General features: G+C 41.2%; 1 protein-coding gene across 3 annotated transcripts; it reads right to left on the bottom strand.

Annotated features, from left to right (window-relative positions):
* Positions 1-3,542: 3,542 nt before the first annotated feature.
* Positions 3,543-19,079, bottom strand: ppm1g (protein phosphatase, Mg2+/Mn2+ dependent, 1G). Of its 3 annotated transcripts, none has more exons than XM_084065804.1 (14): positions 19,000-19,079; positions 17,855-18,004; positions 17,238-17,307; positions 16,842-16,927; positions 16,126-16,255; positions 14,263-14,374; positions 13,742-13,944; positions 11,532-11,707; positions 11,006-11,137; positions 10,084-10,186; positions 9,387-9,518; positions 8,399-8,528; positions 7,814-7,913; positions 3,543-5,926 (listed from the first exon to the last, which is right to left on the bottom strand). In XM_084065804.1, exons 2-14 carry the CDS (start codon positions 17,963-17,965, stop codon positions 5,726-5,728), a joined length of 1,686 nt encoding a protein of 561 aa, XP_083921930.1. In that variant the 5' UTR covers positions 17,966-18,004; positions 19,000-19,079; the 3' UTR covers positions 3,543-5,725. The 3 variants fall into 3 exon arrangements, with proteins under 3 accessions (XP_083921930.1, XP_083921931.1, XP_083921932.1); XM_084065805.1 differs by having other exon boundaries at positions 18,936-19,065; XM_084065806.1 differs by lacking the exon at positions 19,000-19,079 and adding an exon at positions 18,107-18,321.
* Positions 19,080-26,245: the final 7,166 nt, after the last annotated feature.

The following is a 26,245-nucleotide window of genomic DNA, read 5'->3' as shown; positions in this document are numbered from 1 at the left end:
GTCTACGAAAACAATCCCAAAAAAAGAAACTTAGGCCATTGATTGATTGATTGTCGAATACTTTATTTAGAAAAGACATGGAAACAGTACATGGAAGTACAATTCACAATACAAGGTCCTCTAAAATGGATCGCTCATAAAAGCACAATGGCTTATTTAAAATGAGATCCCCACACACTCAAATCATGATGATATTTAAGAAAACAGACAAATATACACTACTATGCAGAACGTCATACAATCAGCTTACAGTTTACTGGTATGAAAAACAAGTAAACTGTAAAGAAAAATAGAATAGACAGTTCGAGGAGGGTGGGGGGGTGGGTAGGTTAAGACTTTGACAGGGGCCCGTTTGGAATTGCAGCCTCCTGAAGGTGTTCTTTTTAGGGCAGTTTTGAAAGTGAGTAGGATTTTACACTCCTTTACTCCTTTGTAGGGCATTCCACATTTTTATTGTATAGCATGAGAAAGAGTTCCTTCCCCTGTGCAAAATCTGGGTTGAACATGATCAGTGGAGCTGCCTCTGGTGTTTTGATTGTGGACTTCATTTACGTTTTGGAAGTATTTTGACAGGTACATGGGTCAATGTTGTGGTGTACCGTGTATCCTGTAGACCAGGCCCATTGCAAGTTGCCTTACTCTGTCCTCAACCCTGAGCCATCCAACCCTAGCAAAATGAGCAGGGGTTAGATGGGTTGTATGTTTGAGGCCAGTAGCCTTACCAGTTTGTTTTGGGATGTCTGGAGCTTTGTTTTTAAGGCCTTATAGTGGTGTTGTGATACCGAGAAGCATGCATAGTCGAAATGACCTTGGATGAGGGCCCCTGTGAGAATCCTCAAGGTATTCTTACTGACTAAAGAGTTGATCCTATACAGAAAACGTGTTATTTGATTGACCTTTTTGATGACTCTTTCTGCCATTTTATCACTGGAGAGGTTTGCCTCCAAGATGGAACCCACGTAGGTCATTTCCTCCTTTCTTGTGATAACATCGTCACCTGCTTTGATTGTGAAGCTCTCAGCCTTGCTAAGGTTAACGCTGGACCCAAAGAGAATGGATTCTGTTTTACCCAGGTGTAATGATAGTTTGTTGTCAGAGAGCCAGATGCGGACGGTATCGAGTTCAGAGCTGAGAGTTTTTTCAACCTGCAGCCTGTCCCTGTCCGAGACCAGCAGAGCCGAGTCATCTGCGAACAGGAACAGGTTGCAGTCGCAAGCTGATGACACATATATCAGGAACAGTAAAGGTCCTTGGTTCTCAAAGTGGGGTCCGGGAACCCCCAGGGGTCCTTGGGGGGGTTCCAGGGGGTCCCCAGCATAAATGTATTATTAAATATGGCTCTTTTATTGCTACTTTTAACTTTTGAATGGATCCTAAGTAAAGCCTGATAAAAGTGTCAAATTCCCAAAATCCACCAGAATACTGGAAATTACATCTACTCTGTTAAAAATGTCCTCCAGCGTGGTGAAGAGGTTGGCAGGTATGCATGCAATGTAGAGATTACATGGAATCCATCTATTTATATATCTGCAGTGCCGTCCACGGGGTCCCGGTGGCGGTAATGGGGGCGGTGGTAACGGGGGTCCCGGCGACGGTAACAGCTTGTAGTCCCGGCTTGTAGATCTTTGGTTTTCGCATAAGAATTGAATAAGTGTGGGGAAACTCATTGGTTTGTGATCAGATTTACTGGAGGTTTGGGTTGTGTAGTTACCTTGCCATCATGATGTAACTCCAAAGGTGGACAAGAAATCAAAAATAATTTCTCCATTGACTAGAAATTGATCATTTAAAATATACTCCTCATTGACTTACATTGTTACATCCTTTGTTCTTCCTCAGAGGAGACGTATGTGTGCTGTTCTGTGTAAGTAAAAAAGTAAGGGGAGCTGACATCATGTCAGTATCATGTCAGTATCTTGTCAATATCATGTCAGTATCATGTCAGTATCTTGTCAGTATCACAGTCAGTAGTAAGGCCTTGTTACAGGGCCTGAAAGCCATGTGACAGGGCCTGACATGACATCCCTGTGACAGGGCTGGTAACATTGTAACATGTTACCATGGCAACATGGTATGGCATTCAGTGCTGTGAGATAGGCTTGATGTGACAGGGCCTGACATTCAAATACAATTCTACTTATAATCTTAACAGGCTTTTTTTTCTCTCCCTGGGAAGTAGGCTAAAAATTACATAATAATCGGTATCAGCCAGAGCGCGGGAGTCTATACCCGTTTCTCAATGCGCTAGACCCCAGGGAGATGGATTGCTGAGGTGGAGCACAACACCTACCATCAGCACCCAGTACTTACCGCATGACTTAATGTACAATCTGATATTTAGAAATCGATTACATTTTAAGTGGATGTGGTGGGGGTTAAGGAACCTGGATATTGGATATGGGGCGGTGGCCCAAAAAAGCCCTGTCCGAAATCACATACTAACACACAGTATGCCAAATTACTTTTTATTATTATAAGTGACTACTGTTTAGTAGAAAATAGCATACTGTGTAGTATGTATTATGTTAGTTTGTGGTTTTGGATGCAACCATGGTCTTCTTGCCAAATATACAAAATGGCTCTTGAATGGTGGTTACACCACCTTGACAATTCAGTTGACTTTACTGACATTATTCTCCAAATGAATTATTATATTCAGAGCTTTGGTGATCCATTTCTTTCAATGGCTATTCAATAGGTCTAATGTAAGATTATGCCCAACTAGTTGATTTGACTAGTGTTTTATTGAGAATCAGGTTAATTATTGGATACAAAGTTTTTCTGTTACACCAATTGACCTTTTTTTTTTCATCATTCCTCCAAATACAAATCTATCAATATTGAATTAAACTAGACATTTTAGACCAGGTCCTAAACAAGAATTAAGTATGCAAGTAACTTAGGTTTAGTTTATTTTCAAATGTTATCTCTATGAACTACTAAACCATATGGACACAACAAAACACATTGTGAGATTGTAGATCTGCTATTTTAGGCCAATGTTCCCCCAGAATATGGATGCTGGGGTTCAAGTGGTTATACTATACAAAAACTCACATGTACTGTGAGATTATACTGTACTTTTTCTGGGTGTCCCTTATTTTTCGTAGGAATAAGGGATGCCTGGCCATGAGTCCCTCATTTGAATTTCAGGTAGTTGGCAACCCTACATACAAGCCAACTGGATACACGACATTAAACCGCATGAGTCCCAAACATTCCGTAGAATTAGGCGAACATTCAGCAAAAATAGCAGATCTACCAGCTTGAAACGCATTAACCCCTGAAGATAAATGGTGATAGAAAAGCCAGGGGTTTTATCTGTCTTGTACATCTCGCTTTGTAGTCAATGTTCAACATAATTTTAATTATATACAAACTCCCTAATCTATTTTCGATGTCTCAAAAGCGAAAAGGCAACGAGGTAAGTGCTTTCAGGAAAAATACATTAATTTAAATTCACAGGCATGCCAGCATAATCTCATCTCTGTACTAGCTTGGTCATCTTACTGGGATTGTCATCTTTAAAGAAGCAGACAAGATTTCGGGTGTTTCATTATTTTAAAAAAAATGTTATTTGTATGTACTTACATACTGGTGTCAAAAGTGTACGCACCAAAAATGTCACAATTCACAATTACAAAGAAAATGCATTTTCTTTCTCTTCAACTACAAGTACTGAAAAAAAAAAAAAAAAACTATGTACAGAAAGAATGGCATGGCAATGAGACGGTACATTTGAAACAGACTCAGTCACACATGATTTAAATGGTTTTTTTTTGGGGGGGGAGCTGTTTTTAACAGTTACGCTGCCTTAGTGCGCTTGACTTTAAGAGTAGTTCCACTCAAACATACATTTTGTACACCTTTTCCATTGTCCAGATAACAAATTGTATGAGATTCCTATACATCAGAAGCTATTTTCAACATGTTTACAAAAAATGGGATTTATTAAAACATGTCTAAGAGTGCAGTCACAACAAACTTTAATTGGGCGGATTCTGCCAATGCTGTTCAATGGGAACGGAGCGTTTTTTTGCGGAAATCCTCAAATGGCAACAAACCGCTCCGTTCCAATTGAAAAACATAATCAGAATCCGCCCACATAGGCAGAATCAAAGTTCGGTGTGACTGCACCCTAAAGCACTGACTCAACAGAAGACTGCATACAAATATATTTGAGTGGAATTCCCTTTACAGATTTAGTTTTTTTAAGTGAATCTTTAAACAGAGGAGGGAAAAAGGAGACAAGGAGGGAGAAGGTACCAGCCTGGGTGACAGGCTAGCTATGGCTGGGAGGCAGTGGTTTCATGAATGAACACGTTTACAAGATCACACAACACTGGGCATCGAATTTACAGGCTTATCGCTCGTCTCCTTCATGTCAAATTTTCCGAATTGGAGGGAGGAAAATCATTGTAGCCTGCTAACCTCTGGCTATAGGAAAAATTGGCAGGACAGCACAAAGCAGGAAATAAGCATATTAATAATAATCTCTTGTAAGTGGATGGGAGCTATGTGTATGAGTTTCACATCCCCTACTCCCACATTTTTATGATTTCAATGAAAACCAAAGAAATGTCAACAAACTATACCTGCATGGGCTAGTACACAAAATCCTTCAGCTTCGTTTCATACCATGTGTAGGACACAGCGTTGGATATCTGGGTAGAAATTTTAAATTCGAACACAATCAGAGTGCAATGTCTTGGTCCGCAAGAATGTACACAAATGCACTGCGTACTGCATGTTGCACACGAACATTGGGTCGCATTTAGTTCTGCTCTTTCCCTGTAATGACACAGATCCGTCTGCCTACTGCCTTTAGCTCAGGTCACAGCTTCAGACATCTTGTGTTCCATGTGTTAAACATTCATTTGGGGATGCAAAGTGGCAGGCACAAGAAAAGAAGAAAAAACATGGGTTAAAAAGGTAGATGGTGTCCTTTTGTTCCTTAGTCCCTGACAAAATGAACACCCAAATACAAATAGAGAAAAGAGGACGCGACATAAGCACAGTGAGGTTACTCCAACTTGTGCAGTTTTGAATTGGCAAGATGTCACTAGTCTGCACTGTGCACGCACGCCATGCCCCAAGTATCCAAAAGAAATGCATGTCACTTTGTGAAATGTAAACAGCAACTGGAGACATTCATTGCTGGAACGTTACTTAAAATCACATTACCTGTAACTTTGTAAATGTCATAGCAAATGCCTAATGACTAGCAGTCTCCACAATGTGTTTACAAACATGCAGGTAACACTGGTTTTCTTAGCGTTTTCAGCTTCCTTACATACACATGAGGAGATGTTTTAGTCATTCCAATTTGGTATATTGAACCGGCCAATGCGTAGTGGGCCTATTCAATACTAGCAAATGAGTGGCAGGTCTACCTGGTCTCTCTTTTTTTGGTCTCTCTTTACAGAAAGTAAAATCGAGTCCAGCTTCTTCCCAATATAACACCAAAAAGAAGAGAACAAAAAACTACAAAACAAAAAACAGATGAGGCCTCTTAAGTGAAAATGCACCCTAAAAGAGAAATTAACTTAGATTCATTTCTATAACCTCAATTGATTCGGTATTCATAAGAACAGCATAAGTGATAATTATATATTTTTTAAGGTGGATTTATCCTGAAGAGGCAAAGATTTAACATGAACAGAACACGTCTCTGGTGTTTCTGGGGCAACGCGAGGCTAAGCAGCTCCATCTGGAACAGTTTCTTTTAGTCACATTTAGCCTTTTTGTTGTCATTTCCATTTTTCTCTGGCTCTATCGCTTCGTCCTCCTGCTTCCTCTTCCTGTTGTCATCCGATTGGCTTGGAGCTGCAGAGGGGTGTGGCCGGAAGGTGACGATCATGCAGGTCATGTTGTCACATCCTGTTCCGTCTCCGGACGTGTCAGGGGCTAAACAGTGGTCCAGCAGCTGTTGGGTGAAGGAGGGGCAATGTTAGAGAGCAACCATGCAGCCTTGTGTAAACTGTATCTATAAGAGGGGGAAGGAGGGGCAATATTAGAGAGCAAACATGCAGCCTTGTGTAAACTGTAGCAGGGGGCCATGGACCCTTTAGCTGAGAGAGAGATGAAGCAGGGACCCCACTCAATACATATTGGATATAATTGTGTTGCAGATTTAACTTTTTCACAGATTTTATAGATAGCTTCATAGACTTGAAAAATAGCCCATCTACAAACTCACAATGCGACTTGCTTCGAGATTGTAGGTCTTGCATTTTCAGCTTGAGGGTTAAAATGGACGACTTATGACGAGACATCGTCAAACGCCCTCACTGCCTTTTTTCCGTTTTTTCACACAGAACCAGGAGATAACGTGATCCGAAGATTTACTGCTCCATTCACTTCCTGGTTCATTTATTTGGGAAATAACCTGCATCTCGGCTCCTGTGTTTTACTATGTCTTTTTTTTTTTTACATGATATTTTCAACGGCGTATAACAAGCGAACGGAGGTCGCCATGACATTATTTTTTTTTGCGGAAGCACAGTGAAACCCTCCATGATTAGCAACCATCAGGGGATTGATCATACTGGAGATAAATATTCTGTGACTACTTGAAAAAGGTAAGAAAATCAAAAAATGGCTGGCAGTCTGGGCTTTATTTATTTATTTATTTACTCTGGAAGTGGAAGTTAAGATCACTCAGTCGTGATATGCCACAAAGATTGCGCAATTTGCACTGGTGGGTGTAGCAATTTCATATCATCTTTCAACTAATTTTAGATTGTAATCATTCAAGCAATGAAAACAAAAACACTAATAGTCTGTTTAGCACAAGCTGCTCTCCCTATGCAGGTGTAAAGTTCTCTCGGCGAATGCCACACACCCATGTGACCATATATTAAGATTTTTTTTCATCAAAATACATTAACAATGAATCTCTCCCATGTCCCCCCCATGAAGGCTGGCTAAATAAAACTGATGGTATTACAGAGTGGCATTCATTTTTGATTCTGTAGAGATGTAATGTTAGGCTCATTCCGCTCAGGAAGAACTTAGTTTTTCCTATGAGTGATGTGGGTTTATTTGTGTCTCACTTTCAGTCAATTAACAAACACTGAGTCTCCCATGTTAACAGAGTGGTGAAGAACTAACAACATGAACCCAAGCGTCCCTATTGTGGGGTAAACATTTGACGAATATAGCTATTCTACAACTAAGTATATAGGATTTAAGTGGTTTTAAGTGGTCATTGCAGAGGGGAAGTGTAGAGCAGGTACCCAAATGCAAATGTACCAAGTTTTAATGTCAACAATTATGTCAGTGCTTACGTATTAAAGTATTTATTCATTATGATGCTGTTTTGACTTTAAATAGAACATTGCTGTATATATGATTGCAGGATAATGTCTATCAATGAATTCATAAGAGGACTTTGATCCGTTTTCAGAAAAATGCTCAACATGAATACATGTAATTGTGCAATAAATTGCTTTGCCCATGTCCAACAAGCCAACAAGGTTATGCTGGAGGCTTAATTTCCAACTAAATCCATCTAAAGTCAATATATTGTTTACTGAAAAAGGTGCATTATTTCAGCAGAAAATATGTTTATGTTAAATGGTTGTGTGACTAAGTATAGATAAGCCTTATATTGACATTTGATCACAGTGCATTGAAGAGTCCCAAACATTGCATCATACTAAATAAATAAAAGTACACAAATATAATTTCAAGTGCCAAGTAAGCCCCTTGAGTCACTGAAAACTCAAGAGATTTGGAGGCTTTTGATCCTGGAACCTGACGGTGGAAATGGCCCAGTCCCGTGGCTGCTCTATAACATGGGGTGCCTCACCTCTTCCACGATGGACGAGAGGGGTCTGGGTTTACCACTGTGGTCTGGTTTGATCCTCTCACTGATGAAGTCCACCACCTCCTGGCTACTTAACACATTCCTGTAACCAGACAGAGACAGGGTGAACATTTAGAGTTTCAGACTCCAAAAGTCTGAAACACTTCAGCATGACAATGACGTCAATGTCATAACCTTTGTATTTTCATTCTAGCCTTTTCAACCAGCCTACAGCGTCCATGCTCTCGAGCGTTCTGTCACTTTACAAGCTGTATTTGAGGTGCCCAAGTTGCTTAAACAATAGCAACAAATCGTCCATTTTTTAAGACAGAAGTTTGAATGTAATTTCTGAGCTCAGATTCCAGCCCTATTCCATACAGACTCAAGAGCTTTAACCTGAATTGAAACCTTAACCATAGTTGAAAAACAGTTAAGTTCTTGTTTAAAGCAAACATTGAAACATTCTGTCTCCCAGTCTACTACAAGACTAATCACGGGCCAGATTTGAAAGTCAATCATGGATTTTTAATAATGGATGGCATCACAAATTGCTATCCACCACCAGCCGTATGGCCGCGCGCTACTCACCAGATGCCATCGCAGGCAATGACCATGAAGTCATGGTCCTCGTGGAGCGTCAGCACTTTGACGTCCGGCATCGATGAGATCATCTGCTCCTCTGGGGGCAGTGCCTTGTTTCTCTTATAGAAGTGGTCACCTGCATGATGGACAGGAAAAGAGAAATGCTCAACCTTGTTTTTTTCTGACACTGGTCATCTTGAAAGAGGGTGTTAGGGAATGTCTATAATATGCAGTGATATTCAACATTCATATTGTACAATGTGTGTAGGTATTTGAGTAAATACTCAGACATATGTTTATTAGTCAGACAGACTACAGACTAGTAGATTGCTTCATGTCTGCTTGAACTGCTATATTAAGGATGATGTAACATGATGATGAACACATGATATCTGGAAGGGTCAATGACCAGCTATATGGACACTTGTATACTGGTCACTAAAGGTCTCTGCTTAAATAAAGTTGAGAAGACAGGACACACTAGGACATATTAGGATATCAACAAGGATGCTGATGCTGGATAAAGGATGTGCATATGATTGAAACACCTTGTGATTGGTAGTTAGAAATAGATTTGATTCTGTCTGCTTGGATAGCGAAAGAAAGAGGATATATACAAGCTGCCTGAAACTGAATGTACTTCGTGCTGCATAAATTTGCAGACTGGTCTGTCATCTTTGCTCAAAGTGCCTTGCTCCTCGAGAGATTCCACCACAAAGGAAAGAGGTCAACCACATCTCAGTTCTGTCTCTCTACACCAATGGTTCTCAAACTTTTACATTTCAAGGTCTCCCCTTAACTCTGACAGTATACAAATGGAATCAAATGTTACAGACTTGTAAGGGTCAATTTAGACCCCCCCCCCCCCCCCCCTAAAGGAACCCTGAGAGTCCCTGGAATCCACTTTGAGAACCACTACTCCACACCGATCTGAAATAAAAGCGTAAAACTGCCAAAAGATGTAGTATCTTATACAGTACATATGCAGACATACCAATAGCCCTGGAGAGGTTGAGTCCACCATTGACCCGTCCATCCATTGTAACCTTCCCTCCAGCATTCTTGATGCGAGCCAGTTCCAGCTCGTCTTCGGGCTTGTGGTCATATGACATGTCAACTGCCTTGCCTACAGGAACAGTCACAAAATGTGTTTATGATCACATTTCAGACATTCCAGCTCTCATCTCATGACATAGGTTAGGGCACATTCATAAGTGTTGCCCTTCTCAATACAACTGTAAAATGTATGAATATTTAAATGGTATTAAAGGGGGCATAGGAGTGACTTTGACGTGGCCCCTACTCGCTTCAATATTAATACTAGAAATGTTCATCGCTTATCAGAACTATGGGTGGTAAAACATACTAACACATGCTATCCTCATTAAACATCACCAAGAAAAACATTGAACCCCCCATTAAAAAAAAATATCTAAGAAGGAGAGACATTAGCTCTGAGTTAACATGAAACTATTTAACTCATTCTAGAATCATAATGTAGAGCAGAAATATAATTATGATGTTAAGCTTGTTTGTTCATGCTCACTCATACCACCGTTAGTGGGATGAGCACCAGTAGTACGTTTAAATGCCACCGACTTGTAAGTAAAGTCCACGCCCCGGCGACCGTTATTTTTCTCAGCACCATTTTTTGGAAGGTTAACCGTTACTGCAAAGCAGTGTGGTCTTACCTCGCTCAGACACCACGCAGCGAGAGTCTCCAGCGTTTGCCACAATCAGCTGCTTCCCTCGGATAAGGGCAACTACTGCTGTGGTTCCACTGTCTGAACCAGGCTACACACACACACACACACACACACACACACACACACACACACACACACACACACACACACACACACACACACACACACACACACACACACACACACACACACGAGAGAGAAGAGAGGTTAACTACTTATAAACCCTATATAGGGCATAGCAGTGGCGGCCATTTTCTGGTTCCACTTCAAAATAGTCAATGCATTTTTCCCATTGACATTTCCAAAGATATTTATATCAATTATTTTAAGCCTTGAATCAAGCAATCCAGGGTCCTGGTGAATCATGACCATAAAACGTTTGGTTCTGTGAAAAAAAAACTTTTTGAAAACGGCAAAACAAAGGGTATTTATATAGTATATCATATCATTAAATATAAAATAAAATCACAGAAAAAAATGTTTTATGGTTATGATTCACCAGGACCCTGGATGGCTAACGCTTTGGCTTTATTTTTCAGACAGGGAGCTTCCTGCTTCTTGTAAACCTTATTTGTATAGTGTTAACACCATTCCCTCTCTCTAAAACGCCCTGGATAATAAGCCCTGGATAATAATAAATGTTATTTGTACTGTACAGCACTACATTTTACCATGTTACACATTTCCCGTAATGTTACACAGTACACGCTTTGGGACATGTTTTTATGAACACAATCAATACCAAAACATTTCCCAAAACATTTGATTAATTCCAAACCTTTTCCAGGACTGGAAAACTGTTTTCCTAATTCAAATATTTCCAGGAATATTTCATGGGGAACCCCGTGGGAACCCTGAGTTATGAATGGCAGACCATCCATGGAACTGCTCCCTCTCTCACACATACCTCCTCCTTGCCGTCCATCCCGGGTAGGCACATTTCTTCTTCATCTTCATCCTCCGAGTCTTCCTCACCCTCTTCTGTATCCTCCTCTTCCTCTAAGTCACTGCTATCACCCTCCTCCTCCTCACTACCGTCCTGATGACAAAAACACACACACACACACACACTTAGCTTGGTGGTTCTGGTGTCCTGCTCGAGACTGGATGGTTGGTGATGTTGGGCAAAATTATCTTTGAGACAATGGAACCAGACAGTTTATTTATTTTTCGCTTATGAATGAAAATAATAGGTTAACAATATTTCTGACTTTATTCTGTTTCAATCACCAGACAGCACATGAGAAAGTAGGAACTGAATGGATATCTATTTGAGGGGGGGGGTGGGGTATCCAAATGCACTACCCAAAGTGACATGAGATACAGCATTTGTTTAATGTATCCAGCCTTTCCTGCTGTGTACCTTGCCTAAACCATTAGCTTACACAAATATCTCAACAACTACAGAAATGCCACCCCTCTCCTCCCCTCACCTCTTCATCACTGCCCTCTTCCTCCTCTCCTTCCTCTGACTCCTCACTATCATCAAAGAACCTGGACTTGTCGTCTGCTGGAGCCTTGGAGGAGGAGGAGCAGGAGGGACCTGCGTCTCCCTCCACCTTGCCGGCCTTCGCCCCGTCGCTGGAGCTTCCTGGACCAGCGGCTCCTCCTGGAGAAGCATGAGATGGACACGTTTTAGAGAGAGGGAATGGTGTTAACACTATACAAATAAGGTTTACAAGAAGCAGGAAGCTCCCTGTCTGAAAAATAAAGCCAAAGCGTTAGTAGTTTCAGGTCGCCAAAACAATCAACGCCTACCGATGTCTGGGGAAATCTAAATTCAATGTGATACCGTCCCAAGATGAAGGACCGACCTGAAGTTTTTGCATTGAATTGTTTCCACACTGTTTTAGCCCGTTCATTGGATTGGAGATTCATGATCGTCTGGCTATGAGGGTCTAAAGAATTGCTGTCTCAAACATGAATTCTCTCATACTTGCCAGCAGGGGGAAACTCCCCTGGTTGCAAAATTAAGTTGATTACATATAGGTCTATGAGGAAATAAGTAAACACTGCCCTAATGAGTGCATGTTCTCAATCACAATAGTTTCAAGTCTTCTTCAATACTGCATTATGTTCATTTTGTAAATGATTGTCCCTTTTAGAGTACATCAGATGATAAAGCAGGGTTTGCTTAGGGTGTGTTGTGATTGACTAGTTGGACTTGTTACCATGGCGATCTCCACCCAAATAGGTCACTTCTGGCTCAATATTGCAACGTTCAAAATGCTGAACTCGAGGCTTCAAAACGGGACACCACAAACCATATGAGATAGTCTAAAAGACTGTCATATGGTCAAAAGGTTACTACCAAACATGAAAATATAACAGGAGTCTTTGACAGGGGGTGCTCACAGTTACTACAGGGGGGCCGCCAAATCTTTGTGTGATAGGAACCTTTTTTTCCATTAACCACTTGAACCCCATCATCCCTATTCTGAGGAGCTCAAACGAGCTTGTAGATCGGCTACCGAGTACAGGGCCAAATGCGAAGTTTAATTATTGACGGTTTAAGTGGTTAAATGTCTGAAAATACACTAACTGACACACTGATGACAGTGCTGTCAAATAGGTCTATGAAACTAGTATCTATGAAATCTGTGAAAAAGTTTAATATGCAACACAATTGTATACAATATGTAGTGGGGGATCCCTGCTTCATCTCTCTCTCAGCTAGGGGGTCCTTGGCCTGAAAAACGTTGACGACCCCTCCTCTATAGTCACTTTCACACATGCACTATATTCTGGAAGTTTTCCAGACTTTAAACAGAATGAACGCAACATTCCGGATCAGTAGGATCGGACATGCCACAGACTTTATACTGGCAGGACCTTTGAGTTAAATCTGGGTAATGTCCGATTGAGCCCAAAATGGCTCAATGTGTGAATGCTGAATGGATGCGTTGATTGGCCGGTGAATTTACATTCAGCGAGTGGACACGTTGATGACACTTCTATTGTGGACGAGTGAGGCCTCCCCTCCTCCCGAGGTGTTTGGAGAGAGCGATACAGTAGTTGACTAGCGTTTGAGTTGGAAATATTCACCAATCGAACTTCCATGAAATAGCTCATAAAGCTAACAAAGCATAAATGTCTCTTTAGTAATTGTAGACAACAAGCTACACCTGCGCAGAGTGCACTCATCTGTACGTAGAGACCAACGTTATTTTCCCAGCTCGGAGGACACTCGTTTTGATGAAAAGTAGGTTATAGCTCGTTTTCTACATTAGGCCTACTACGGTAGGATAGATGTTTCGTTTGGGTTTTGTATGGCTGCATCAATGGGAGACCGCATGTCAAGCAATTCAATGTATCTGTCATGTTCTGTGGAAACCAAAAAGATTGCATTTGATCCTTGCACCTTGCTCACACTGTTATAGTAATGTGGGAGTGGCTAATGTGTGCCTCTACTACCCAGACCCCTCACCTTATCAAACAGGCTATTTACCTTCATGTGTGAACACATCTGAAACGGATATTCTCCTGTTGCATGCTACATGTGTGAAAGGCCAACACCGGACAATGTCCCGACCTGATTCCCCAGACATTTTCCAGTGTTAAAAAGAGAAATCAGCTTATATAACATGAAAGCAGGGCTGTCTTTCGGTTTTTACAGATGCCAGGTTTCCATTGGACAGCCTACCTGAGGAGGAGTCTCCACTGCCAGCACCCCCTCCAGATGCAGTTCTGCGGCAGGCTCGCAACTTGGAGTATCCCCTCCCTCCTTCCTTCACCTTCCCATTGCTCTCTTCCTCCACTTCTCCGTTCAGCCCTGGTTTCTTCTCTCCTCCCCCTATATCCCCTGTGGCTTCCGAGTGAGGGCAGGAGGCCTTCTTGGCAGCCGCACTAGGAGCAGAAAGCAATGAGACTTAGCAGAACTAACAGTGCCTGCTCAACAGCAGCAGGGATGTGATCAGTGTCCAAAACCTTCTTGGATTAAACATAATAATAATACAACTTCTAAAAATGTCTGCCACCCAGATAGACTTAACCATTAGATCCCATAAATCGTTATGTAAACAAAGCCAGTACCAAGGCAACCGTTTTCCAACAGATGACACCCCACAGTAAATATAGAACAGTACAGGGACAGACTGCATGTTATGTTTTCCAAAAATAAACATCACTTGTCATAGCAGTTTATTGAGACAGGCTCTGAATTACCTGGCTGCAGCAGCGTGTTTGACAGCATTGAGGTTCTGGCCGTAGCGCACCAGCAGTTCCTCGATTGTCATGGTGGCCTCCTCATGAAGCAAAGCCGCTTCCTCCGTGTCCACTGCAGAGGGAAAGAAGAGGGGAAGGAGGGTTGCGAGTCAGAAAGGTGTAATGTTAGACATGTTATGGTTTTATGATAATTAGTTCTTAGTTTTCCCTGAAGATGAACAATGAACTGAAAAGTTTAAGCCTAATTAAAAATGTTTTAATCACATGTACAACAGAATGTGTTGAGCCTTATTTCTTTAGGCCGTCTGTTCTCATGTTGCCATCAAAAATCAAGGTTTGACAAAGTCTTAATGATTGCTTCTGTCCCAACTTGATATCGTATGGGTGTTGATGGTGGAGGTTTCACAGAATTGTCGACTCTCAAATCCACTAGGCGACACCGTGCATCGTAGACTAATCGTTCCATCTGTGGTTTCATCAGCACAGAGCAGTTATAAAGCAGTGGCAATGCATCTACAGCAGACATTTGACAAGTTATAGTTGTCATGCGCGACTTTAACACGTTGCAGTCAGTGTGGGGCGCAGCAAAAATACAGAAAGAGAAAGAAAGACTCCCACCACCACTGCAAGAAAGCAGTCGCGTTGTTACTGAAGTCAAACCACATCGCCAGCTCAGAAAAGCAAGCTGGGGGTTTATCCAATCAGATAACAGCTCATTTGTAAACAGCCTATCAGTGTCAGTCGCGAACTCTGCCATTTTTAATCTTGTGTCATCAGGCTTTTCCACATGGTGGCTTTCTTTCAAATTGACCAGTCTGATCTCGTCTACAGCCCGCTTTCCACATTGGTAATTTGCACACCACATAATTGCACGCACTGTTTGCGTATCGGCTTGACCCAGACCGGATCAGCAATCTGCAAAGTGACTTGATCCCAGTCTAGCCATTTCACCTACCTCCAGGTTGGTCCGGCCTACATTAGTTAACCCATTCCTGGTTGTTTTTTAGACCTTTTTTGACAAAAAATATCATCCGTTATTATGTGAATATACGAGAATTGCAAAAGGTTACTGGCAGATATAAAGGGCTGGAAAGAAGTCAGAGGTTGTGCAATGTATGTAACGACAACCGAGTTGGGGACGACTTTCATGTTCTTTTGTTTGAGTGCCATAATGTTAGCATTAGGAATTTTAGACAAAAATGAAATTCATTGTATTACTGCAATCGGATAAGCCAAACGTTTTTTAGAAATTGGGTGCTTCTCTGAAAAACATTCCTCTGATCAAATAATGCATAGCTGCATATTTATGGGTAATACTGTACATAGGTTTTCAGCCATACCTTTAACTTTCCTTCACCTTATAAACAATTGACCAATAACCATCATCATTGTCTACACTCGGCAACACGGGCTACTGCAGTGGTTCTCAACCTGTTCCCACTTGATTTTGGGGGGGTCCCCAGATGACAGTGAAGTGACAATTTAAGGACTTTTAAGACCCCTTTAATACCCAAAAAAAAGGAAAGAAAAGAAAAGCCCATTACTGCATCAAAAGTAATCAACAAACTATACTATAAAAACTGGTCAAACATTGGCCAAATTGTAAATTGTCAAATAATATAAGAAAAAAAAGAACCGATCGACGACGTTGTGAGCTTGTAGATCTGCTATTTTCGACAATATTTATCTGCGGAACCGAGTCAAACTAAACTAAACAATTCCAAGTGCTTGTCAGGATGGGGGGGTCCCCAGTTCAAATATGATTATTTTGGGGGGTCCCCAGTTCAAATATGATTATTTTGGGGCGGGGGTCGCGGCCTGAAAAGGTTGCGAACCATTGGGCTACTGTATGGGTCCACTCACAGTCGTCCTCCTCTGCCACCTTCTCATTGGCTGGCTCTTCAGTGGGTCGTCCAGCAATCAGGACCAGCTCTTTGATCACTTCCTCTGTGGTCATTTTGTGATCGATGCAAAGGAAGGCGTCCTCCAGAGCCTGAAAATAAAATAAACAAGAGATAAACATACATACTTATTATATACAGACAGCTGACCAGTGACCACACAAACATACAGAAGAAATACAGACCCATAGAAGCAGTAACCATGGCATGCTACAACTACACACCTTCCCATCTCCTGAATATGGTTGGGATCCTTAAGGATTTTAAGGATTCCCTCTTAACGGTCCGATTCCTTAACGGTTCCCTTTAACGATTCCTATAGGGGGTTCCAAATTGACCCTTACAGGTCTGTAACTCTGAGAGTACCAATTCCATTTGTACACTCTCAGAGTTATGGTGGTCCTTGAAATTAAAAAGTTTGAGAACCACAGGTATTGTAATTGTATAGCAGACGTGAATCCCACATACCAGCTCTGACAGTGTGATAATAATTAATAATAATTTCGGTTCCGGAAACGGTTCCGAATGTGATGGAACCGATTCCGGCTCCTCAATGTTGTGTCCGGTTCCTCCCGATTCCCAATCCTACACACAGCCACAACAAACACGCAAGCACATGTGTGCATAAGGAAAACAGCCACCCGTGTCAAACTCAGATTGCCTTCAATGGCATTTCACCTTTTGCAGTTTGCCATCCTTGTAGGTCTTCTGCTCCTTGATGATGTCAGGAAGGTACTTGGAACAGTACAAAGCCACCTCCTCGCCTTTAGAGGGCAGAAACAAAAGTTGTAGTAGTGAACCCCCAGTACATGTGAACTTGTATTTCTGTGGACCAGTGTTGCGTATATGTTGGACACTAAATGTAGGCCGATTCTAACCCATCATTGAAATGGACAGATTGTATCATATCCTTTTTATAAAATATTGATCATTTCCTCCCCACTTATTGGAAAGGGTTACGTCAGAGACCAGGGTTAGTGTTAGGTTTAGTCGGAACAACTTTTAGAATGCAGTTAATGGAACATTTTTTAAGTACAATATAACACAAGACACGTGCATGTGTGGCTATTTTACCTCCATGGCCATCATACACAGAAAACATAGCCGTCTCCTCATCAAGCTCTGGGATACAGTTATGAGCATCCTGTTGGACACAAACACAAATCTGTTAACTTTAACGTACAGTCAAGTTAGTTGTAACTATATATATATATAACAGTATAACAGTAATGCTCATGAGCCTTGTGTTACTGCAGACGTCTAAAAATGCCTTTGGTTGCATTTTCGGAAATAACCTCCCACTGTAACCATGCGGTTATTATTCTGTTATGAGAATTAAAAATTAACAAACATACGTCATTCACTCCTGACAAAAAAAGTGCACATGCCTTGATGTGTAGTAACTTAACTTGTGCACAAACAATCAATCAACAATGTCTGCAGCGATGTTTCATGAGTCACTTTAGATCAGTGGTTCTCAAAGTGGGGTCCTGGGACTATCTGGGTTCCTTGAGGGGGTTCCAAATGGACCCTTACAGGTCTGTACCTCTGAGAGTGTACAAATGGAACCAAATGGACCCTTACGGGTCCATTTGGTTCCATTTGTACACTCTCAAGAGTTATAGGGGTCCTTAAATATAAAAAGTTTGAGAACCACTGCTTTAGATCATCAGATCAGCTCATTCATTCACCTCCATGGAGACCCTCCAGCCCTGCATAGCAGAGAAGCCGTAGCTCATGTGGCTGCCGGCACCATCGGCAGATGTTTTGGCCGTGTTGGGTTGCGACAGATAAGCCCCCATGGTGGTGGTGGTGGTGGTCCGGCTTCTATGGCTTTCAACCTGGCAAGGAGGAGGTGACAAGAAAAGGAAAAACACTGGACTTTTAATCTTCTTTCCACAAAGAGGCAGAGACAGACAACAACACCACCAGCAGCAGCCCACCTTTCTATCTTCCTTCCACGCTAAACGTTGCTTACATAAAAAGCCCCCCGTTATACTTTAGTTTGCGCGACACCGGCGAACACCTAAAGTACCAAATCACCCTTTATACTAGCTCAGTATTGTTTTGACAATGGACTGCGTTTCGTTAGCTTTAGCACAGTGTTGCTGCTAAATGGCGTTGTTAGCGACACATCAACAAAGTGGACGCGGCAGAGCAGACAGTGACTACTAGCTAACTACTAACCTCGCATCATCACCAGACTTTCCATCGCGGAGGAAAGCCTGCTTTTCATTCTAAACTGAGCCGTGTGATCCGGTTTAAAAAAACAACTAAATCATGGTGGATCCGGTGGTTGGTACCGGTTGGCGTCGCATTGTTTTCGTTCCCCCACATAATGCGAATGCATTAGTTTAGCCTCGCTAGTCGCGCCACGAGTTAAAATAAAAGATGGACACACCAAACCATTGTTATACCAAAAGAAACGAAACGATTGTACCGATTTACACCAATTTTAAACTAGGGGAATTATTTAGGAGGTGCACGGCACCAGAAATTCCGGTTGAAAGTTTCCGGCCACCTGATGACGTTCAGTTGTTTCCGATCCAGACCGGATCAGGAACCAGAAAATGGTATCGATCCTAGGCTAGCCAACTACCAAGCTAGCTTAAAAAAATGCTAACCCGGTACAGGCTAAAGTTCCAAGTCGTTCCCTCCTCCTCCTCTCATGCAAAAAGAAAAAAGCGCGTGCGCCACGGATCACAATGTTATTGTTAAATAAATAAATAAATAAAAATACGTCGATAATAATAACCCAGGCCGTTACTTTACCAATGTAACGAACCACCGGCCCCAGAGTTTATAGATGTATAGTTCCCGAGTGTGATATTATTACCTAGACACGGTTGCACGTGTGAAAGCAGCGGTTCAACACACTGAGCTTCTAAAACAGAACCTCGGAGCCCCTAGAGGAGGAGGAGGAAGTGAACAGTGTTGCCAGATTTTGCGAGAGAAACAAGCAACCAGGCAGTGGTGGGAAAAGTACTCACATTGATTGATTGATTGATTGAAATGTTTATTAGGCAAAAGAATGTAAAACAACACAGTTAAATTTATAATACTTTTGTGTAAAAGGTCCGACCAAAAAAGTTCTTGCGGACTTGTTTCCGTTGGGGTCCTTGAATTAATTTCATAGACATATATAGTAGCAACCAAACAGTTCAAATATCAACATAAAAATACAGAGAGAAAATACCACTATGTACAAAAAAAAAAAGCATGAAAAATAAAAATATATATACAAAAAGGGTAGGGGGGCGGGGTCGTCTGTCTACAGGGAAACTGGTACTGGTACTAGCTCCTCTTTTGGCCTCCAGAAAGATGAGTTTTTAGGGCTGTTTTGAATGGGCCCAGCGAACTGCATTTTTTGAGGGATGGGGTTAGACTATTCCATACCTTGGTGGCTGTGCTGTAGGAGGAGAATTTGCCCATGTTTGTTTTATGGGTGGGTGGTACCAGATTGTTGTTTACGCTCCTTCTAGTTTCGTGACTGTGGGTGTCACTAACTTTTTCGAGGTATTTATACAGATATGCGGGTATAGGGGGCATTTCGGGCAAATCTGCATTTACAATTTTGAAGACCAGTCCCATTTTTAGTTGTTTAACCCTGTCTTTCACCCTGAGCCAGCCTAGGCTGGCAAAGTGAGTGGGAGAGAGGTGGACATGGGCCCCAGTCCGAGAAGTAGTCAAATCAGTTTGTTTTGGGAGGTTTGAAGTTTAGTCTTCAGTGACACTGTGACATGTTTTGTTTTACTTACGGTAAGTAAAATATCAATACTGTAATGTAGAAATACTCTGTTACAAGTAAAAGTCCAGAATTAAAAATGTACTTGAGTAAAAGTACAAAAGTGTTGGTATCAAAATGTACTTCTTTTTTTGGCTCATTTCAAATCTTTCGAAAATAGCAGATCTACAAGCTCACAATGCATCTTTCATATAATTGTAGTGGAGTAATATTATAATATTTGCCTCTGAGATGTAGTGGAGTAGAAGTAAAAGTATTGCAAATTGGAAATACTCCAGTAAAGTGTCAAAATTGTACTTTAGTTACTGGAAACAATAAGCAACCAGGTGTATGAAAACAAGCCCAAAAGAAGCGACTAGCCTACATGAGCCCTTTATCAGCTTTTTGAAAATGGCAGATCTACAAACTCACAATGTGTCGCGTGCGTTGCTTGTAGATCTGCCATTTAAAAAAAAAATCTTAAAGAAAAAGTGGAATATTTTAACAACACATCTGGTACGAGGGTCCCTGGCACAAAATGTTTTCAGATGGGGGTCCGTGGACAAATACATTCATTTTGGGGTTTCCTTAATGAACATGTTTGAGAACCACAGCATTTAGGAAAGTAGCCCAAATAAGCTACTACACTTTAGAAAGAAGCCTAAAAAAACACAAACCCGCAACTATAATATTTTACAAGCAACTTTACAGAAAAACAAGCCCAAAGTCGCTTATAATAAGCGGACATGGCAACACCGTATGTGAAGTGAAGCCCGATTCAACTATGTTCGTCTCGCGCGACGAGAATAGCAGATCTACAAGCTCATTTCGCGTTGCGTCCACTACGGGTTGTGAGCTTGTAGATCTGCTGCTATTCTCATAAATCTACAGGCTTGAAGAACGCGCGCGCATGCCTCTTTTTTTCTTCTTTTTAAATACATCTTTATTGACAATAAGGAAAACACTTACAAACATAAGAAGACATTAAACCAGTGATGGAAGAAGTACTTATCAATACATAGTCTGTTACAAGTACAAGTTTGGTATTAAAAGTTTACTTGAGCAAACGTACCAAAAAAGTATTCATTATGCAGTATCATTATGTATGTCCTATGTCACAAGTGTGGCATATAGAGACTATATTTTGAAAATAGCAGGTCTACAACTACATGGCTTTTAGATTGGCTATCAATAGCCAAGTATATAGGGATGAAGTGGTTAGTATGTTTTGTAATAATAATAATAACATCTTCAAAGTAACTAGTGACTAAAGTTTTCAAACAATTGTAGTGGAGTAAAAAGTACAATATTTGTCTCTGAGATGTAGTGGAGTAGAAGTAAAAGTATTGAAAATTGTAAATACTCCATGTAAAGTAAAAAACAACGCAAAATTGTACTAAGTACAGTAGGCTACTTGAGTAAATGTACTTAGTATATGTATACATATATACTGCATTAAACCATACAGCTATGAAAAGAGCATTAAACAACAATTAAACCACTTTCAACCAATCCCTATTTTGTAAAACATGTATTTATTTTCTTACATGTAGCTAAATTAGCAGATCTACAAACTTGTAAATAATACGACAAGGGCAAAATAATACGACATTTGAGAAAAAAATTAAACAACTTAATGATGGACAGCTTTTGCACCTTTCTTATTTTTTGAGTTACAAATACTTTGGTTTAAATGTAGGCCTACTGTCTGTTTACAGTTACATTTTCATTGACGATGAGTTTAGATTTTTGTACATTACATTTAGCAAAACATATTACTGATATAACTCATTAGATAAAACGAATTATGTTTGCTTATTCATATCAGAAAGAAACAACATTTTGGGTAGAAGAAGGGAGGGAGGGGTGGGCGTTCGTGGCGTACGTACTTAATGCAACGTCATGACGTTATGCGTCACTTTTGCGCGCTGAAGACAGTGTTGCCATGTCCGCTTATTATAAGCGACTTTGGGCTTGTTTTTCTATAAAGTTGCTTGTAAATATTGGTCGTTGCGCTTTGCGGTTTTTTTGGGCTTAATGCTTAACGCTTTTTGAAAGTCATGAAAAAAGAGTCAAGACCCCGGCTCCCGTACATCAAATTTCTCTTTTGGGACTCAAGACCCAAAAGAGACATTTTATGTCTCCCTGGGAGACATGTTTTGTGCCAGGGACCCCCAGAAGCAAAGATTTGAGTTAAAAATGTTGGCTTTAAAAATGTATATATTTCAAAGATATGCACACCTTTTCAAGATTTTCTCGCCTCCTCTAGAAAATGAAGTAAAAGACTGACTGAAAAACAGACAGTGAAAAAAATCCAAACAGAATAGTGGCCGTCGAACTTTAGCCCGCCTCCTCGTCCATTGATTGATTGATTGATTGATTGATTGATTGATTGATTGATGTACTTTATTTAGTAAGACATGAGAACAGTACATGACAGTACATAACAGTACATGGAAGTACAAATTCGCAATACAAGGTCTACTAAACTGGATAGCTCATTAAGCACTTAGCTTGTTTAAGATGAGATCCCCATGCACACAAATCATGTTGACATATAAGAGACAGACAGATATACACACTACTATACAGAATGTCATACAATCAGTTTACAGGTTACTGGTATGAAGGGTGAAAAATATGTACAAAAAAGAAAGAGAGGGGGGGGGGGGGGGGTAGGTTAGGTTAGGACATGGGGTAGGTTAGGACTTGGACAGGGGCCATTTTTGAATTGCAGCCTCCTGAAGGTGTATCTTTAGGGCATTTCTGAAAGTGAGTAGGGTTTTACACTCCTTTACTCTTTTTGGTAGGGCATTCCACATTTTAGATGAATAGCATGATAAAGAGTTCATTCCCTTTGTTGTGCCAAATCTGGGTTGAACATGGTTTGTGGAGCTGCCTCTGGTGTTATGATCATGGACTTGATTAACATTTTGGAAGTATTTTGACAAATACAGGGGGATCCCAATGTTGTGGTGTATCTTGAAGACCAGGCCCATAGCAAGTTGCTGTACTCTGTCCTCAACCCTAAGCCATCCAAGCCTAGTAAAATGATCAGGGGTTAGATGGGTTTTGTAATTGAGGCCAAGAAGTAGCCTTACAAGTTTGTTTTGGGATGTTTGGAGCCTTGTTTTTAGGGCCTTGGAGGTGTTGTGATACCATGAAGTACATGCATAATCATAATGACCTTGTATGAGGGCCCCTACAAGAATCTTCAGAGTATTCTTACTGACTTTACGAACAAGTCTCCACATCCTCCGTGTTATTTTGTGGACCTTTTTGATCGTCTTTTCAGCGTTTTTGTCACCTGAGAGGTTTGCCTCCAAGATGGAACCCAGGTAGGTAATTTCCTCCTTTCTTGTGAAAACATTTTCACCCACTTTGATCGTGAAACTCTCAGCCTTTCTAAGGTTAGGGTTGGACCCAAAGAGGATGGATTCAGTTTTACCCAGGTGTAATGAGAGTTTGTTGTCGGAGAGCCAGATGCAGATCTTGTTGAGTTCAGTGCTGAGAGTTTTCTCAACCTGCAGCCTGTCCCTGTCCGAGACCAGCAGAGCCGAGTCATCTGCGAACAGGAACAGTTTGCAGTCGCAAGCTGAAGACATATCATTCACATATATCAGGAACAGTAGTGGTCCTAGTATGCTTCCTTGAGGAACACCACAAGTCACTGGGAGGGGAGGGGACTGGGTGCCGTTTACTTCCACCACTTGCTCCCTCCCTTCCAGGTAGGATCTCATCCAGTTCACCGACGTGTCATCAAAGCCTATTGCTTTGAGCTTATTGATCATAATTGGGTGATTAACGGTGTCAAAAGCCTTCTGGAGGTCCAGCATGACCATGCCGCAATATTTGCCCTTGTCGACATCTTGTTTGATAGAGTCGTTCAAATAGAGAAGGCATGTGTCAGTGGAGTGGTTTGTTCTGAAACCAGATTAGAATTCGTAAATTAGATTTTTTTCGGCAAGGTACTTCTCAACCTGTTCATAGACTATTTTTTCCATGACTTTCGAGATGGAGCTAAGAATAGAAATAGGGCGGTAGTTGCCAGGGTCTAATTGGTTTTTTGTACAGAGGGGTCACTCTTGCTTTTTTGAAGTCGTTAGGGACCCGTCCCTGTATGATGGAGAGGTTTATTATGTGGGTAATGATTGGGGCAATGGAGGCGGCTGAGTCTTTTATAAATTTAGCGGGGATGTTGTCGGGACCTGTGGCTCTGTGTTGTTGGAGTGCACTCAATTTTTTAAACACCTCATCTGTTGACACAGGGGAGAGTTTAAAATCATCTTTGCGTACACCCTGTTTATCGTAAAATGAATCGACATACTCTCCACCATGACTCCCAGAGTGAGGGGGTAGTTTTTCAACTAACTCTGAGGCCACGGTCGTGAAGAATATGTTGAGGATTTTACTCACTTCCCGTTTGGATGAAATGAGAGTGTCATTCACCTTGAGGTTTATGTTTGTAAACCTGGTTTTCAATTTCTTGCTGCAGCCTAGTAGGTTGTTGAATAGCTTCCAGAGCTCACGTGGTTTGTTTTGATTTTCCTCAATTTTGCCATCGAGGTAGCTTTTTTCTGCTAACAACAGCATGCCATTAACCTTGTTTCTTAGCATGTTTTTCTCTTTTTTGAGTTTCGCTACGTGGGATTCGAGACCTTTATTGAAGCTTTTGGCAAGTTTGATCCTACTTTTATGATAGTCAGAACACTTTTTGTCTCTGACTTTCATGGTAGTAAGGATATCATTACTATCATTCAGACGGGCACACAGCTAATCACCACCGTATCCATTCAGCAGAGCGACCCTCGCCTATATAGTGATGCAAATGTATGCCTTTGTCTTCCTGGGGTACCAGGAGTGCCAGGGGTGGGGGTGTGGGCCATCACCTGTACTCACCTGGCATAAAAGGGGCTCTTGAGAGCAGCTTGAGCCATTCATTACTAAACTACAACATGAAGAGACCACCGCCGAAGAATTGATTGATTGATTATACTTGCATATTGTTTTTATTAACGTTTTTAAGTTTTGTAGTCAGTGTGTGTAGTGTTGTTGTTAACTTGTTTCCCCCGAGACTTTTCCCTGAGTATGGAGTAGAATCTGTAATTCCTGGGAACGCTGCTCTGGTTTTGGGCTCCATGATTGGTCAAATTCAAGGATTATCGACTTTCATGGTCTTTTATAGGAATACGTGAATCCTGGCTTTACCATCCTGGCAAAGTCGCTCATTTTCAGCCTGGCTTGGCGTTCATGGAACGGAATAAACCAGGCTGTACGGACCAGACTTTGTCAAACCTAGATTTGACTTAAATCCAGGCATATTTAATTCTCTTTTCGTGTAATAGGCCCCAGGCCTAGAATTTCGTAATTTGAATCCAAGTTTACAAAAACATTGGTAACCATAGTATCAAACACATGAAGCATTAGGCCAATAGGCCATTTAGGGGGGGGGAAGCATTACATAGCAATGAAAATAAATACCAACCTAAACCGTAACTGACAGGTTTCAAATAGTCACTATAAAGCCACAGAAAGGCTCTAATCTCTTAACTCTTTGTAAAGATAAGATGAGCAAAACTTTTGACTTGGCATGGATATGTTAGATGTATTACAATTTTGTAATATTCTACCATAGAATTATTGGGCCTCATCCACAAAACATTTCTTAATTCTTCTTAATTTGGTTGAAAACAGCATACACAAAATCAGTATGGGTTGCATGAAGCTAGCCCGGTAAAGCCCCTCCCTCCGGAAAATCTCATTTCCATAATGACAAATGAGATTTCCGGAGGGAGGGTTTACCAGGCTAGCATGAAGCATCCCTCAATGTTTGCACATGCCACAGGTGTACCAGAGGAAGATGAATGCCAAATGTTCCTAAATTGCATGTGCATGCCTGTTCCTATTGATTTATATAGGTAGACACCCTGTCAAGGCATGCAGACTTGCATTATGTGCAAAATAAGCCATGGCGAAAAGCTTTTCACTTTCACTCTCTGAAATTCAAGTTTAACAGTTAAACTTTTGAATAAGGAAGTGACAGGAACAAATAAACAGCTGCCGCCGGCTCTCGGTTTATGTATGGAAATCTTGGACAGACAGACCAATTGAGTGACAGACTGGATTTTACTAGCTGTGTGCTTGGCAGCTTAGCAAGAAATTACAAATGCTGTGTGTGTCAACATTGATTGACAGCAGAAAGCTGCTCTATTGAAGTAAAACTGACTTACACCTAGAATCCAAAGAATGTATCAAAGTCGGTTTCTTAACGATAGTAAAATCCTCAATGCTCAATGTTAATTTATACATGTCTAACTCTTGTGTGTGCAAATGCAACCAAATTGACCAGAGGACTTTA

The sequence above is a fragment of the Gymnoscopelus microlampas genome (assembly GCF_963454915.1).
Source record: "Gymnoscopelus microlampas genome assembly, chromosome: 1".
NCBI classification, from domain to species: Eukaryota; Metazoa; Chordata; class Actinopteri; order Myctophiformes; family Myctophidae; genus Gymnoscopelus; species Gymnoscopelus microlampas.
The sequence above is the reverse complement of the archived record's forward strand: the minus strand, read 5'-3'. Positions and strand labels throughout refer to the sequence as shown.

Excerpts from the sequence above, each read along its gene's own strand:
- ppm1g (XM_084065804.1), bottom strand. The coding sequence starts at position 17,965 with ATGGGGGCTTATCTGTCGCAACCCAACACGGCCAAAACATCTGCCGAT. Across the intron at positions 13,945-14,262 it reads AAACACGCTGCTGCAGCCAG|TGCGGCTGCCAAGAAGGCCT; the intron begins GTAATTCAGAGC and ends TTCTGCTCCTAG. Across the intron at positions 9,519-10,083 it reads CTGCGTGGTGTCTGAGCGAG|GCAAGGCAGTTGACATGTCA; the intron begins GTAAGACCACAC and ends CTGTTCCTGTAG.